General features: G+C 37.9%; 1 protein-coding gene across 6 annotated transcripts in view; it reads right to left on the bottom strand.

The window, feature by feature from the left end:
* The window catches only part of LOC127946450 (semaphorin-5A), a 132607-nt gene that overhangs the window by 43044 nt on the left and 75038 nt on the right, over positions 1-14525 (bottom strand). For all 6 annotated transcript variants that reach the window (XM_052543037.1, XM_052543036.1, XM_052543035.1 and 3 more), the window contains 5 exons: positions 14134-14341; positions 9860-9977; positions 7299-7480; positions 5891-6034; positions 253-400 (listed from right to left, as the gene is read on the bottom strand). In XM_052543037.1, the coding sequence (XP_052398997.1) occupies positions 253-400; positions 5891-6034; positions 7299-7480; positions 9860-9977; positions 14134-14341 (800 nt within the window). The remainder of the gene's footprint in view (positions 1-252; positions 401-5890; positions 6035-7298; positions 7481-9859; positions 9978-14133; positions 14342-14525) is intronic.

A 14525-nucleotide genomic window follows, 5' to 3' on the forward strand; every position in this document is an offset into this window, starting at 1 on the left:
TAAATGTATAGGTATATGGCAATGAATAAGTAAATATAATTGGCTGGGAACAATGAATTGACTGAACCAATTAAAACACAATAAGAGTTTCATGGCTGAACTATTCATTAGTTTCTGTTATTTAAAAAAATAAAATAAAAAAATTAATATTAAATGCTAGATTATACAGTATATAAATCCACTGGTAAAAGTGTGCAACTTCTCTCAAAAAATCTCATAAACCAATTGAGTAATAATATGAAAGTGACATACAACACTGCATCCCGGGCATTCGTTTCCATTCTCACACGTTCGTCGTCGCGACTGGATCCCACCGCCGCATGGAACTGTGCAGCGTTCCCATGGAGACCATGCTGACCAATAGACATGTGGGGGGCAGGGTAGGTGCTCATTGCAGTATCTAAAATAGATTGAAACAAACATTTTAGCATGCAAGTAAACATTTATTCACAACCACATATCCTTGTTATTCACTCAACCCATCCTGATTATGCAATAAAAACAATGGCCTCAATAATTGAATATGAATCCTCTAAAGCATGAATTATAAATCAAAAAGAAAAAAAAATATTTTTACTTAAAAGAATACAATTTTCAATCTCTTCCTCGCCCCTGAAATTATAGAAAATTATATAGAAACCAATGGTAAATATTTCAGAAGTAGTTGGTGCATCAAGCCAAGGTGAATCCATGCTGGCATATAAAAGAGCCATTAAAAAAAATTGTCTCGGTTACGTATGTAACCCTCGTTCCCTGAAAGAGGAAACAGAGACGTCACGACGGCATTGACCGAAAAATTGGGATCTTGCTTAGAGATACCAAACCACTTTGAGTGTTACTAACAAGCCAATGCACATTGGCATGCAATGATTGCATCCAGCTGCCAGTGATCACAGCGTGAGCATAGAAAGGCAGAAGGTGTAACGCACACCAGGTCTTTGCTAAGTAGCCGAGCCGATAACCAGGGCTGCACAGTATTGGTACTGCAGCTGTGATGTCCCTGTTTACCTGTTCACTTCTTCAGGGAATGAGGGTTACATACATAACCGAGGCATTCTCATTCAGTCAGTCACTCTTTACGTCACGTTGGTAATGACAGATGAATTGGGATCTTTACCAAAACGCCATTCCAGTGTCCTGTGCAAGCCTCCTGTGTTCCACTTGGAACGGGAATGCTGAGCTGAGAACCAGCGTGGGCCACCCCAAAGAACCAATTGTCCAACCTTGAGGGCTCAGTGGAGATCTCCGCCCGGGAAAGCATAACCATAATTTCTGGATCTTATTCAGGCATTTGCTACAGTTCTGGAGGGCAGCAGCGCAGCTGAATCTTCCTCTATGAAGAGTTCACCCTCCGATGCAGCAATCGACATCTGATCATCCGGTGGAATGGGTGCCGAAGAATACTGCAAGAACACTCCTTGTAGAGGGCCCAACATATTCCTTTGGCAACTCAACTGGTTGTGGAGTGCAAGAGGAGTGATGGTCCCCCCGGTTGGTTCCCTGGAGGGTTGACTGCCACCATGACAAGGACTAGATCAAGGCAGAGGTAGTGTAACTCTGCCCCTTTTGACGGGGCGGAGCTTGGCTCGCGAACCCCGAGATGGTCATCTTCACACAATAAGAATATGACTCATCCACGAATGACACCCCAAAGTGTCTAATGCCCAGACACCTGAGACGTGACCATCACCCTACATCAGATAATGACTGCATCAAGAAATGCATGGGTATGTTGTCTATAACAAGATGCAACTTCATCTTTACAAAGATGCAACGTAAAGTTTAAAGTTTAAGTTTAAACAGACGCACACGTGATGCACACGTGACGCACACGTGAAGATTTTCAAAGTTTAAACAGACGCACCCGTGAATGTTCTTTTAGATAAAAAAGCTCTTTTAGTGTGCTGAAGCACACAGGGGAGATGACCATCTGCAACACAAATAGGGTATAGTGCAGCCTGATGTGTGCGACCCACTCGACACGGGAAGCCACCCCCGCTGAACCAACTTACCGCCAACAGCTCCAAAGGGCACGCTGAACTCGTTCAGTCTTCTTCTCTCAGTAGAGTAGTCAGGAGCAAAACGATGTGATCGCTTGGCTCTGAAGCGAAAAGCTGGTATGCCTTGCACCTGGTGCATTTTTATGCTCACGCTGTGATCAGCAGCAGCTGGATGCAATCATTGCATGCCAATGTGCATTGGCTTGTTTAGTTACACTTAAAGTGGATTGATCTCTCTAAGCGAAATCCCAATTCATCGGTCATTACTGACGTGATGCGAGAGTGACCAACTGAAATGGAACCATGCATCAGAGGCTTAACAAAACAAGTTTTACCTTTGAACAAGGATTTGTTTTTAAACTAACTCAGGTAGGAACTGCAAACGAGAGATAATGAGTGGCTAGCAGTTGTTCAGGTCTCCAAGGACAGGAAATGCCTAGGTTAACCTTAGTGTAATGAGCACTGATGAAGCTGTGTCTTATCTAAATGAGGTCTGCAGGCAGAGTGGGTTTTCCGGGCCCGTCTGTCCATTTGCAAAGCCAGATGCGTGGGCTTTATGAGTAGTTGTAATTGAAAAGTAGTTGGTATTAAGGTAATTGGTATAAAGCATGATGATTGGACACATAAACTCAATCATTCCAGCTCTCATGTGGTCTCACTGCAATCAGTAGATCTTTGAGAGGAAGCGAATAATAAATTAAGTCTGCTTCCTTTTGAAGATGCGGTCATAATCAGAACAAAGGCTCGGAAAATTAATCAAAAATAACCTCAACCATCCTGAGCCTGTGATGACCCCAACCCAGAACAAAATTGTACAGATGTAAGCAGGATACAGATAAAGCAGGAAAAAAAATCTTACTGGTGTTAAGTGCTAAAAACACATCGAATCCAAAAGTTAACTGAAATCATATTCATTTTATTTTACCCCCCCCCCCCCATTATTTTATCCAGTTTCAAATATGAAAAAGAAAACGTGTTCAAAAATAGGAAGCCGTACACATTCCCATTAGAGAACGACTGATCAGGGCAACTTGTTGTGATGTAGTATGTAATAAAAAAAGTCAAGTGATCCATTTAAGAAAGATTTATAGCCAAGGGAAACTCACTGCCAATTTGCATATGCAAATACTGTTCATTCAGATTGGATTTGCTAAGTCTAACAAGTTTGCCCATGTTCTGGCACAAAAAAGGGGAAAGAAACGATCAAAAGAACAAGAAGTTGTAATAAATACAGGATTGGAAATGGTGTTTGAAGAGAATGAGGAAGCATGTCAAAAAACACCTTAATTTATCTAATGGATTTCAAGCAGAACAAAGTACTGGAGTGTTACGACAACAGTTCTTTTGCCTGCAGGCGTTCTGTCTTGTTTTACAGAGTTTCTGAGCACAAATGGATGGGAGTTGCTGGCTCTGCGTTTACAGACACCCTGTGCCAGGTTAAATATATGGCTTTGGACTAGTGCTGGATTATGGAACAGGACAGTGGGGCCACTGTCAGGGACCTCCAAAACTTCAGGCTGCATGACCTGAGACTTGAGATTAACAGAGAGAGTTGGTCTCTAGGCTCCAAGCCCCTGAGTGCGTAAAGTCCCTTGTCCAACTAGTGCCAGAGTCAGTGCAGCCATAGAAAACATTATTTTCATTTATATAATATGTACAGGAAAATAACATATAATATTAAGATATATTATTTCAATGAAATATGTACACTACTGTTCAAAGTTTGGGGTCAGTAAAGCCAAGTTCACACTACTGGATTTTAAGCACGATTAAAGCCGGATTTGCAAATCAACGAGCTTGCGTAAATGAGGAAAGAATATTTATTTTTTGACTGAAGCATCACTTTAGCTGACTCTTGCACTTTCTCTTTTTTTCTCTTTCCCTCACTGAGGACACCACATGGTGACTGACCACAGCAGAGTTGCGTGGTGAGGATTTTGCCATCTGGCAGGAGTGTGCGAACAGGGAATAAAGTGTGACTGTACATATGAGCTGAATACTTCTGAACAGATGCCCAATGGCTGAGCGGGACTTAACAGAAAAAAGGTTCCCCGCAGCACTAACAAGTGGATCCAAAATTCTTTCAATATCAGACAAAAGACCCCGAACTAGAGATTTTGCAGTAGCCAGAGTAGAACTAAAACAGGAGTGGGTGCTTTCTTCTTTTGGTCCGAAACTGAATCCTGCTAAGGGAACTAACAAAGCACTTTTGAGCTATTAACTTGGCTCCCTTAAATCTTAAATGAAAACTGTGGGCCCTTACATGCTCCCCGGATGTGTTTTCACAGCCATTATGCACCGCTGGGCTGGTCGAGGTGTTGTATTAGAGTGGACGGGTGGTGTGAAAAACACACTGGGGCTTGTAGACTAGTTAGACTACAGCCAAACACAAAGCTTGCACCAGAACTTTTTCTGCTGATTATTCACAGCCTTTATGCTCAGACACCTAAGGGCATTAAGTGTGCCGGTGCCTTGGATAAGGAGTGTAAGTGGAGGGGCAGGAGATGGAAAATGCAAGAGGTGGCAGAAATCGTCTACTTCACAGTCACCTGCATATAAAAAGAAAGAAAAAGAAAAACTTCCAATCTGCACCTTTTTTCATGTCTTAAGCCTCATGTCTGTGTTTCTAGGGTGACTCAAAAATCGTGGCATTCTCATTCTGTCCCATCTCACAGGAAAATTGTATTGCTCAAGAACTAGTAGGTATCAACTTTGTCTCAGTTGTTTATCCTGAAATTGCTTAGGAGACATAAAAATATAAATAAATGAGGCATTTAAAAAAAAAAATACATTAAAGGGTATAAAATTATGAAATTCACGTGAATAGCATGGCTCATATCATGAGCTTGGGATAATTGGATGAAGTGAAATTATAAAGTTTATGACTTGTTATTGCAGACATTGGTATCTTGGCAAACCTGAACTCCGTTTGTTATATTGTTGAAATGTCATCTTCTAAAATTAGAAAGACTAATATTAAAATAACTTATTATTTTTTAATCATGCATAGTTATAGTAAGTTACTTTTACAAAACAATTTTTCAATTTAGTCCTTTTGTTTCATCTAGTTGGCCGCCTCTTTAGTCTTGAAGCAAAACCAATTATTTACCTATTGTCTAGCAGAAACTACAAAGATAATAAAGACATCATTTCCTTATCTTTCTCTGCCCTGCAAGAGTAACCGCTGCGTTTCAGGGAATAAATAATGATGTCTTTAGCATAAGCCAGAATAGAGATAAAAATATCTGAAAACAAAAACCTGAAGTGTTGAGCTGGGAAAAGTTGGCACCTTCAACGGAGAGACCACAACTGTTCCCAACAGATGCCTCTCTCGACTTTTCTTCATCCCTGCACTTCAGGTCAAATGTTTCAGCTACAATGACCTGTTGTTTGGAAACCTCACACATTCTCATGGCAGAGCAGTTTAAACATAATTCTGCACTTATTAGATGGCGCACCATCATACAGTGTTTAAGCGTGTGTGTGTGTGTGTGTAGAGTCTGTGCCGGCATTCTCTGTAATTAGCAAGCCTTAGCATGTTTACTTTTAATTGGATGGCAGATAAAGAAAAACCTCTCTCACTCCTCCATTCAAGCATTTGGTTTGTGTGCTTCTAGTTATGTACTAACAAGCTTTCAAAGAGATGAAAATTGCATAATAGGATAAGTAATAAAAAAGCAATAAAATGAACTGCATATATTCATTCATTATCATCAACTGCAATGAAATCACAGCAGCAATCACACATGCAGCAGGTGAGACTGAAAGGAACAAGCAAAGGAAGTATCATGCCCTTTCAAACACGTATTTGCCCCCTTAGTTTATCTGGATTCTGAGTGTAAATTCCAAAAAACAAATACATTTGCATATATAATGATGTTTTTTCTTACCTCTCTTCACGGTTCTGGCCCACACAAACACGTCCTCCATGGCGGGGAGTGGGGTTGCTGCAGGAACGCTGCCGGACCTGGAATCCAATCCCGCAGCTGGTGCTGCAAGGAGCCCATGCCGTCCATGGTGTCCATGCCCCGTTTCTGAGGATGGATATGTTATGGCAGTAATCACTAATCAAATGCTTGCACAGCTGGCTGGTATGAACTGACCTTCAGTTTGTTAAATGAGGATCTTTTTGTTAAGACTGTTCTAAGCCTGCTTACAATGGAAAGAATATTTTTCTATGAAATGATTTAGTCTGGAAAATTAGAATCACATAGCAACATATCTTTTTTAAATTGCTTTTTCATGGCATGGTATGGAAGCTTGTTTCTATTTGAGAGTGAGAATTGATACAGGAAATTATATTTTAAAAATGTAAGTTACAAATAAATTAAGTCACACAACATGATATAAAATCACATCGAAATAAACTTTCCATTTAGGAAGATACACATGCTATAACAAGACATTAAAGTTACATTATGAGATGGCTTACAATAAATTTTGCAATTGTGAAATAAAAAGTTGGCATTATGAGAAATAAAATCGGAAAATTACAAATGTCAGATTTAAAATGACAATTATTAGACATCAAGTCGCAATTATGAGATAAAATCACAACTGTGAAATATTCACTTGAAATTTTGGAAAAATTTGGAAAAAACAATAATAATAAAGAAAAAAAAACTCACAAATTCGAAAAATACTCACAGTGTGGGATATAAAGTCATAATTATGAGAAAAAAGTTACAGATTTCAGACATCAAGTTGCAACTGCGATATTTAAAGTTATTGAGAGTCAAAAATTTCACAATACAATAATTGAGGGAAATAAATTTGAAATTACAAGTCATATTAAAAGATATGACAAACAAATATGAGATACAAAGTAATTGTGAGATATAGTCACAATTACTCAGATATAAAATGACTATTACAAAAATTCAAGTTGTATTCTTGAGACAAAAAGACTTTGTAAGGTGTCAAGTTTGCAAAATCACAATTGTGAAATTGAGAGATATAAATACAATTATGCAAATCAATGCACAATTGCCAAAATATAGTCATTTGATATGATTATGAGACATAAAGTCGCAATTGTTCGAAATAAAATAACAATTGTGATACATGAAGTTACAATTGTCATATTTAAAATTGCAATTCTCAGATTTAAAATGATAATCCTAAGAAACCAAGTTACAATTGTGAGATATAATGTTGCAAATGTGATACTTAAAGTCACTAATACCTCATATTTTTTGCTTTGAGGTGGAAAAAGGCTTCCATATACATCGGTTATGCTTAAAGGTGTATGTGTAACTTCCTGTTTGTGCTTTATTCTTTACATGGACATTTGTATACCTGGAACAGTTGGCCACCTCAACACTGATTCCTTGGCATGGCTGCCCTCCACACTGAGGGCTCGGACTGTCACACGCTCGAGTCCGACACTGGCATGAACCAACACTGCCGCCATCACTATGACTGCAAGCTTTCCATCCTGACCAGGCTCCAAAATGACCATCCACGGTCACATTCCTCACCTACACACACACATACATAACCGCACACAACAGAAAGAGAGCACATAAATAGAAAATGGGCACAGAAACAAGTAAGCAAAATATGAATGCTAATAAATGATTACTGTAGATAAGGTCACATTTGCCAGTTATTAGATGAATCCAAACTAAAATATAACTTTCAGCATATTAGATTTGTGATTGCTGAAAATAGCACGGGCTCCTCTTTGGAAAATGAACACGCTTTACAATGAGCAAATATTTTCATTTGAGGCCTTATATGAGAATGTAGTAATGAATAGTTAATGCAATTTTGTGATTGCACTCTGGTTATTAACATCTGAGGTATCAGATAAAGGACAACATATTTTATGAACAAAAGGAGAAGGTAATGTTGTCTAGCACATAAACCACGATGAGTTCTGTGGAAAAGACTGTCAATGGATTATGGATAGAGAAGAATAAATTACCTTATATGTGGAGAGAAATTGTTTGTGCTCTTTGTGTACAGAACGCATAAGACTGTCACATTTCCAGTGTGGTGGAAAAGTAAAAAACCTCATTTTCAAAGGTCTCGCTTTTCCTTTAAATATAAATGGGGTTTCTGCCAATTTTAAGACAGGGATGATACAGTAAGTTAATGTTTTTTTCCAAACAAATGTGGTTCTTTGTTTGTTGCTATACTGTGTCAGCCTCCAGATGGGCTTTGTGAATAAAGTTCGTCTCCATCTAGCATTATTGTGCTCTACTACTCAAGTCATTTTAGATCTGTCACTCAACCTCAGACACCTGGACACAATCTTACCCTGCAGATGAACATGTTAAAAAAATATGTGGGTGTATTATTCAAAAGGAATATGTCAAATGACCAGGATGTGGTAGTGTATGTGTTATCTTTACAGAAAAAGTTTTTTTTGTGTGTGTGCGCGTGTGTGTGTTTGGTTGAATTGTATTTTATATAAAATTATTTTCTTGGTTGTTGTTAGTAATAATATTATATATATAAATAAGCATTGTCAAAATTTGAATCAACTATCATAAACTTTTTTTGTTTATATAACCTTTTCAGAATGGTTGATTACTTTTTAGATACAATATCAGTTAAAGTTCAACCCCAAAACAAACCAAAATCCAAAAACACAAAAAAAGAAAAAAAAAAAAACATACTAAAAAAACAAAACTAAACAAACAAACAAAAAACACAACAAACAAAAAAAAACTAAATGTTGGACACAAAAATTTAAATTGGAAACAAAACAAACAGAACCCCCCCCCCCAAAAAACAACAAAACAAAAACAAAACAAAACATAAGTCATTGCATGTTTTAGGAAATAAAAGGTTGAGACACAAAAAAAGAGGCTTCACATAACTAACCTTGTAACAGAAGGTGAATGAAATTGAAAATTGTTAGGCGGATTCAAATCTGCATCTTCCATGTGAGCACCTCGGCATAACAAGTTTGTGGCACATTTTTGATTTCACAATTTTAAAGGATATGTGGACCTCAAAATGTGTAACCAATATGTGTAAACAACACATGTGAGACTAAATCAATATAACGCTTGCATTCTAGTGACTGAGACCGAAGCCACCCACACTTTTACACTTCCCTGTTTGTGTTAAACAATTCCACGCTGCTTTCTTCAGGCAGCATGGGAAGCAACTTGCTATTACACAAAATGTCATTTCTCAGCTACAGCTTCAAGGTCTTTTACCTAAAGACCCTCTGAGACTGCAACAACGCTTGATATAGTTTATAGTATCTGGGTGTCTATGTGTGTGTGTGGATTGTGCTTTCAGATGTGGTATCAAACAAAACACTGCATGTAACCTTTAGAACATGAAACCACGTGAAGAGCAAGCGGCTAAATATTTTCAGAGCCACTGTACATGGGAGGGACGTGATGGATTGGACGAAGATTCTGGGAGTGATTTACAGGCTCGGAGGTCACATGTCAGCACAAAGGAGTGTGGGAATATAAAGCCATGTTACCAGAGAATGCCATTCAACAGAAACATGGCTGATGGCAAATTCTGTTGCGTTTGTTTCTTTGCACACAAGCGCTATTTACTATTAGCCTTATATTCTCTTTTTGAGTTCAGGAGGAGGAAAAGTTTGTTTTTTCTGCAAAAGCAGCAAAACATCAGATCTGCACTGTCTCAGCATTGTCTGTCCATCACCTGGAATGCTTCCTCAACATTGTTATAAAACACTGCTAAGAGTATCTGCTGTTATGAGAAAAAAAGTTGATCTTGCAAGTTACAGTTGAAGTGGGTGCATTTGTCACTGTTCTTCACGGACAGACTGGATCAGCATCAAGAGTCTTCATAGGAAAAAACATTTGGCTTTGAGGGCTGAGGCACTGCGTGAATTATTGAAGTGCATTCTGGATACTCACAGGACACCGTGTGATGCTTTGTTCCCATTGGCTCATGCTGACGCTTTCTTCCAGGGTGGTGCATTTCTTGAGCACCAGATCCCAGCCGCAGTATGGATCTCTGGCCCCCACACAGGCACTGAGAGAGAGAGAGAGAAAGAACAGATGCTCATCGTAATACAAAAGTTTATGGCAACATTAATCAACTGAAAGAAGGCAAAAGAAGAGCAGAAGTGAAGAGGTCATGTAACGAGAAATCCAAAATTCCCTTATGAAAGCATACTATTCATAGGTTTTTACAACTAACAACTTTCTTCCCAGTCCAAAAACATCATATATTCCATTAAACCGCAAATAAGGCTTATTAAATCCTTCCTGACATCAGAAATAAAAATAAAAAAATAATATCAAATTGTGAAAGTACACTAAAAGTATGTTGTTTCAGACAGTGTGTAGCACCTAAGGCTCTGCACATCCTTCTGAAAAATAAATTTACATAAAGGTCTTAAAGGGATAATCCACACCAAAATTACAATTTTGTCATTAATAACTTACCCCCATGTGGTTCCAAACCTGTTAAAGTTTCATTTGTCTTTGGAACACAATTTAAGATATTTTGGATGAGAACTGCGAGGCTTGTGACTGTCCCATAGACTGCCAAGTAAGTTACACTGTCAAAGTCCAGAAAAGTGTGAAAGACGTCATCAGAATAGTCCATCTGCCATCAGTGGTTCAACCGTAACATTATGAAGCGACGAGAATACATTTTGTACACAAAGAAAGCAAAAATAACAACAGTGTAACTTACTGGGCAGTCTATAGGAGAGTAAAAAGCCTCCTGGATTTCATTCAAATATCTTAAATTGTGTTCCGAAGTCGAACAAAGCTTTTACAGGTTAGGAAAGACATGGGGGTAAGTGTTAATGACAAAAATGTATTATGGGGTGGAGTATCCCTTTAAAAGCACATGGTTTACAATAGCATGTTTAACAATAAAAGAGAAAGATTAAATTATGACACTAAGTAAAGCAAAAGAGTTGAATAACTTTATCCGTGTACCTCTGGGAGATAAACAGAATGATAAGAACATATGATCAGAACCCTCTAAAAAGTTTAACACCTTAAAGAGCACACATGCTTCTTATTATGAATATCGCTTACTTTGGCATAACTTAATCTGGCAATATTTCCCTTGAGTGCTGGTAATAACTTTAATCAGAAACAGAAAAGAGCCCTGAGATGCATCTCATAGCTTTTCAAACTCATTAAGGACTATCGCAGCAGTCATCAGCATGGATGGAAAGATGAAGCCAAGTGATCATTGCCATAAATTTAGAGTACAGTGACACTGCAATGTGTGTGTGTCAGCAGTGTAAACCAGGCACTTTAAAATTGCCCTGTGACTTTATTAAAACAAAACTTGCGTCAATTCCCCTTTTTGGTGTCAGAAAGTATAGAGGTGGGAGTAATTGACCTCTCCCAATCTTTAACCGCTTAAGAGGGTAGGAAAGCAAATCAGGCAAATCTCAAATACACATAACTCAGAGCTTTTCATTGGAATGCAAATGGAGAGGGATGATGAAGAGGCTGCCATCTCCTCTTATAAGCAGAGATTAGAGAAGTGCTCTTGATATGAAGGCCTGGAGGCACAATGTCAAACATGATGAGTGTTCTTTGTTGCCCTCTGGCAGAGGATCTTTGTGACATTACGTTTATTCTTGTGCAGTGAAAAAAAAAATTAAGTTGCAGGCATGTATGCATACGTAAGACTAGTAGCACAATTTATCTTGTCAGGAATCAAAACTTTGGTATTATTAAAAGCAATCACCATATGACACTTACATTTAACTTGTCAGATAAAATGTGACATTTTCAAGGAAAACGGATGGTTAACACTTCGGTTTGATAAACATTAATTTAATCATTTAATATTAAATATTTGATCGGCTACAGATTCACCAAGATGTCATTAAAACAGTATATATACAAATACAAAAAGAAGAATTAAGAACAAACATGAATTAACAATTAAAAGATAGTATTAAGCATCAACCTAAATTAATAAATGCTGTAAAATGGTCCACTGTTAACAAAGTTAAAAAATGTAAACTTATTAAAAAGGGTGACAAAAAAAAAAAAAATTATTTCAGGAAAAAAATAAATATTAAGCTACAAGTCTTGGACTTGATTTTACTCTTTAAGAGTACACATAAAAGAAAAGTTGTGTTAGGTGCAAAAAGTTATTGTAATTTGATAAAATGGTCTATATAAAAAAAGGATAAAGGATCCGTCAAAAAAAAAAGAAGTATCCTAAAAGTCCATGTAATCTGTTCATTATATAAACCTTAATAAGGTTAGATGCCATATTGAATTTAAGATGGATGAGGCAGTTAAAGATAGACTTAAGGCCCATTCACACTAAGAAGGATAACTATAAAGATAATTATATCAGGCTCCACACCAGCGGACGATAACGTCTGTTTATTTTAAGCACAGTCTTGTCGTACTGCTTTCAATTCTTGAGCACATTATAGCAGATTCTGATCGCCTGTCAATGTTTTTATCAATCATCAGCTGGAAAAAAATTATTCTGACAGTGATTTGAAGGATATTGTTTCTCTGTGCCTTTATTGTTAAAGCTGCGGTGTGAACTCATCTATTCTTTAATACAGAGAACAATTTTTAGAACTATCTTTGTTTACAATGGAAAGGACTGTATAAAGGTTATGTAATTTTCACAACTGCTGTTTTTTGAGAAAGACATTTTATCACCTAAACAATCAGAATGTTGCTAAATGACAGTAAAATCCATTACTTTTGTCCCTCACAGCCTCGTTTTCATTCCTGTCAAAACTGGCGTTAAAGAGGTCATATGATGCGATTTCAATTTTTCCTTTCTCTTTGGAGTGTTACAAGCTCTTGGTGCATAGAGAAGATCTGTAAAGTTGCAAAGACTAAAGTCTCAAATTTAAAGAGATATTCTTTATAAAAGTTAAGAGTCAACCACTACTACCTAAAACAGCTCATTCTAACACGCCCCCATATGATGTGGGAAGAAAAAGCAAAAAAAAAAGAAGGCATACGTTTTTCTCTCTCTAATGCCACCGGCATGGAAACATGGAGACGCTGTGTGTTTTGTTGTGGAAGCGTAACTACTTTGTTTGGCCTTCCAAAAGAGGACACCCCTGTTCCAGAACAGTTCAACCCAAATATTCAGATGTGTGCAGTGCATTTTACAGAGGACGAAAACTGTTTCCTGTGAGAGTAGTTCCTACAATATGGTGTCTGTTTCTATAAAGGGCAGTTCCAACTTTGCAAGGACAGTCTGGGAACTACTCTTCCTTAAAGGATTTGCCACTGATGATTCAAATGATAGCTGTGAGCAGTGTAGAGAAGTGCTTGTTGTTTTTTAATTTGTCCGATCACAAATGCAGACATGGTTTTATGTTTACGCAGCGTAATATGCAATGCATAAAAAAAAAAAAGGATACGTCATTATAATCAGTAATTATATCCTCACTGGATGCAACAAAAATGCCTAGTTTATAATGGGTTGTATTATTTTTTGTCTTATTACTCTGGGACACACAGCATCACAGTATGATAAGAGGCGTAACATTTCCATCACATGCTTGAGGAATTCAGCCAATCACTGGATAGCTGGCCAATCAGACTACACCTCGTTCGATGAATGAAATTGTACTTCATCCCACGCCTTCTTCACTTTGGGAAGCTTTGGTGGATTCCTGCTTGTCCCGTAGATGATCTGCTCATGCGCTTTAACTAGCGCACAAGCAGATAGTTTTTTTCAGTCAACAAATTCCGCCACGTAAATAGCGATCCACCATGGCGTGAGTGCATCTTGCTCTTAAAGGGAATTGTAGATGACACTCTGATTGGTTTATTGAACGTTATGCCAATTACTTATTAAGAGAATAGGGACAACCCATTCCAATAATTTGCCCCAGCACACGGACCATTTTTCCGTCATTAAAATAGCTAAAAGAGTTGATATGGACATGCCCTGAATGCACCTGCGCAGTGCACTTTACACTTTGCATTTACATCATTAAAATACGGCCCCAAATGTTCTTTTTAGCAATGTCATATGACCCTTTTAATGAGGTCTACTCTAAGTCATCTAGAAAATACACTTTTTGAGTTCCACAGAAAAAAGAAAGTACATTTTTGATACAAGGTTGAATAAATAATGACAGTTTAAATTGTTGGGAAATAGTTAAGAATTTCTACCTTGAGATGTTTATATCTATCTGTTGAGAAGCAGCAGTACTCACTCTCTAGACTTGTGGAAGTTGCAGCGCATCAGGGGGATTTTGATGACCTGATCTCTGACTCCCACAAATAGCTCACTGCGACTGTGAAGTATAAGCAGGCTGCGGACTGGCTGCCTCTTCTTTGGGGGGAAAAGTTCAATCTCATCCAGCAAACAACTACCCATGGTCTGGTTCAGCGGAGAGAGCACCTTCTTAATAGTGCCGTAATCTAGAGAGTAGAAAGAGAAATTTGAGTGTGTTAGATATTAGGGAGAAGGTAAGGGTGGGGGTGATCAAGTGGGGCATCTCTGATGACCTGGTGAGATTGGAAGGAAATGATGTCAAAGAAGCAGAAGTGGAGAATGACGTCATATATCTCTAATCACATGAACATTCTATAAAGTGCCTGTCTG

The sequence above is a fragment of the Carassius gibelio genome, chromosome A24 (genome assembly GCF_023724105.1).
Source record: "Carassius gibelio isolate Cgi1373 ecotype wild population from Czech Republic chromosome A24, carGib1.2-hapl.c, whole genome shotgun sequence".
Classification (NCBI taxonomy): Eukaryota; Metazoa; Chordata; class Actinopteri; order Cypriniformes; family Cyprinidae; genus Carassius; species Carassius gibelio.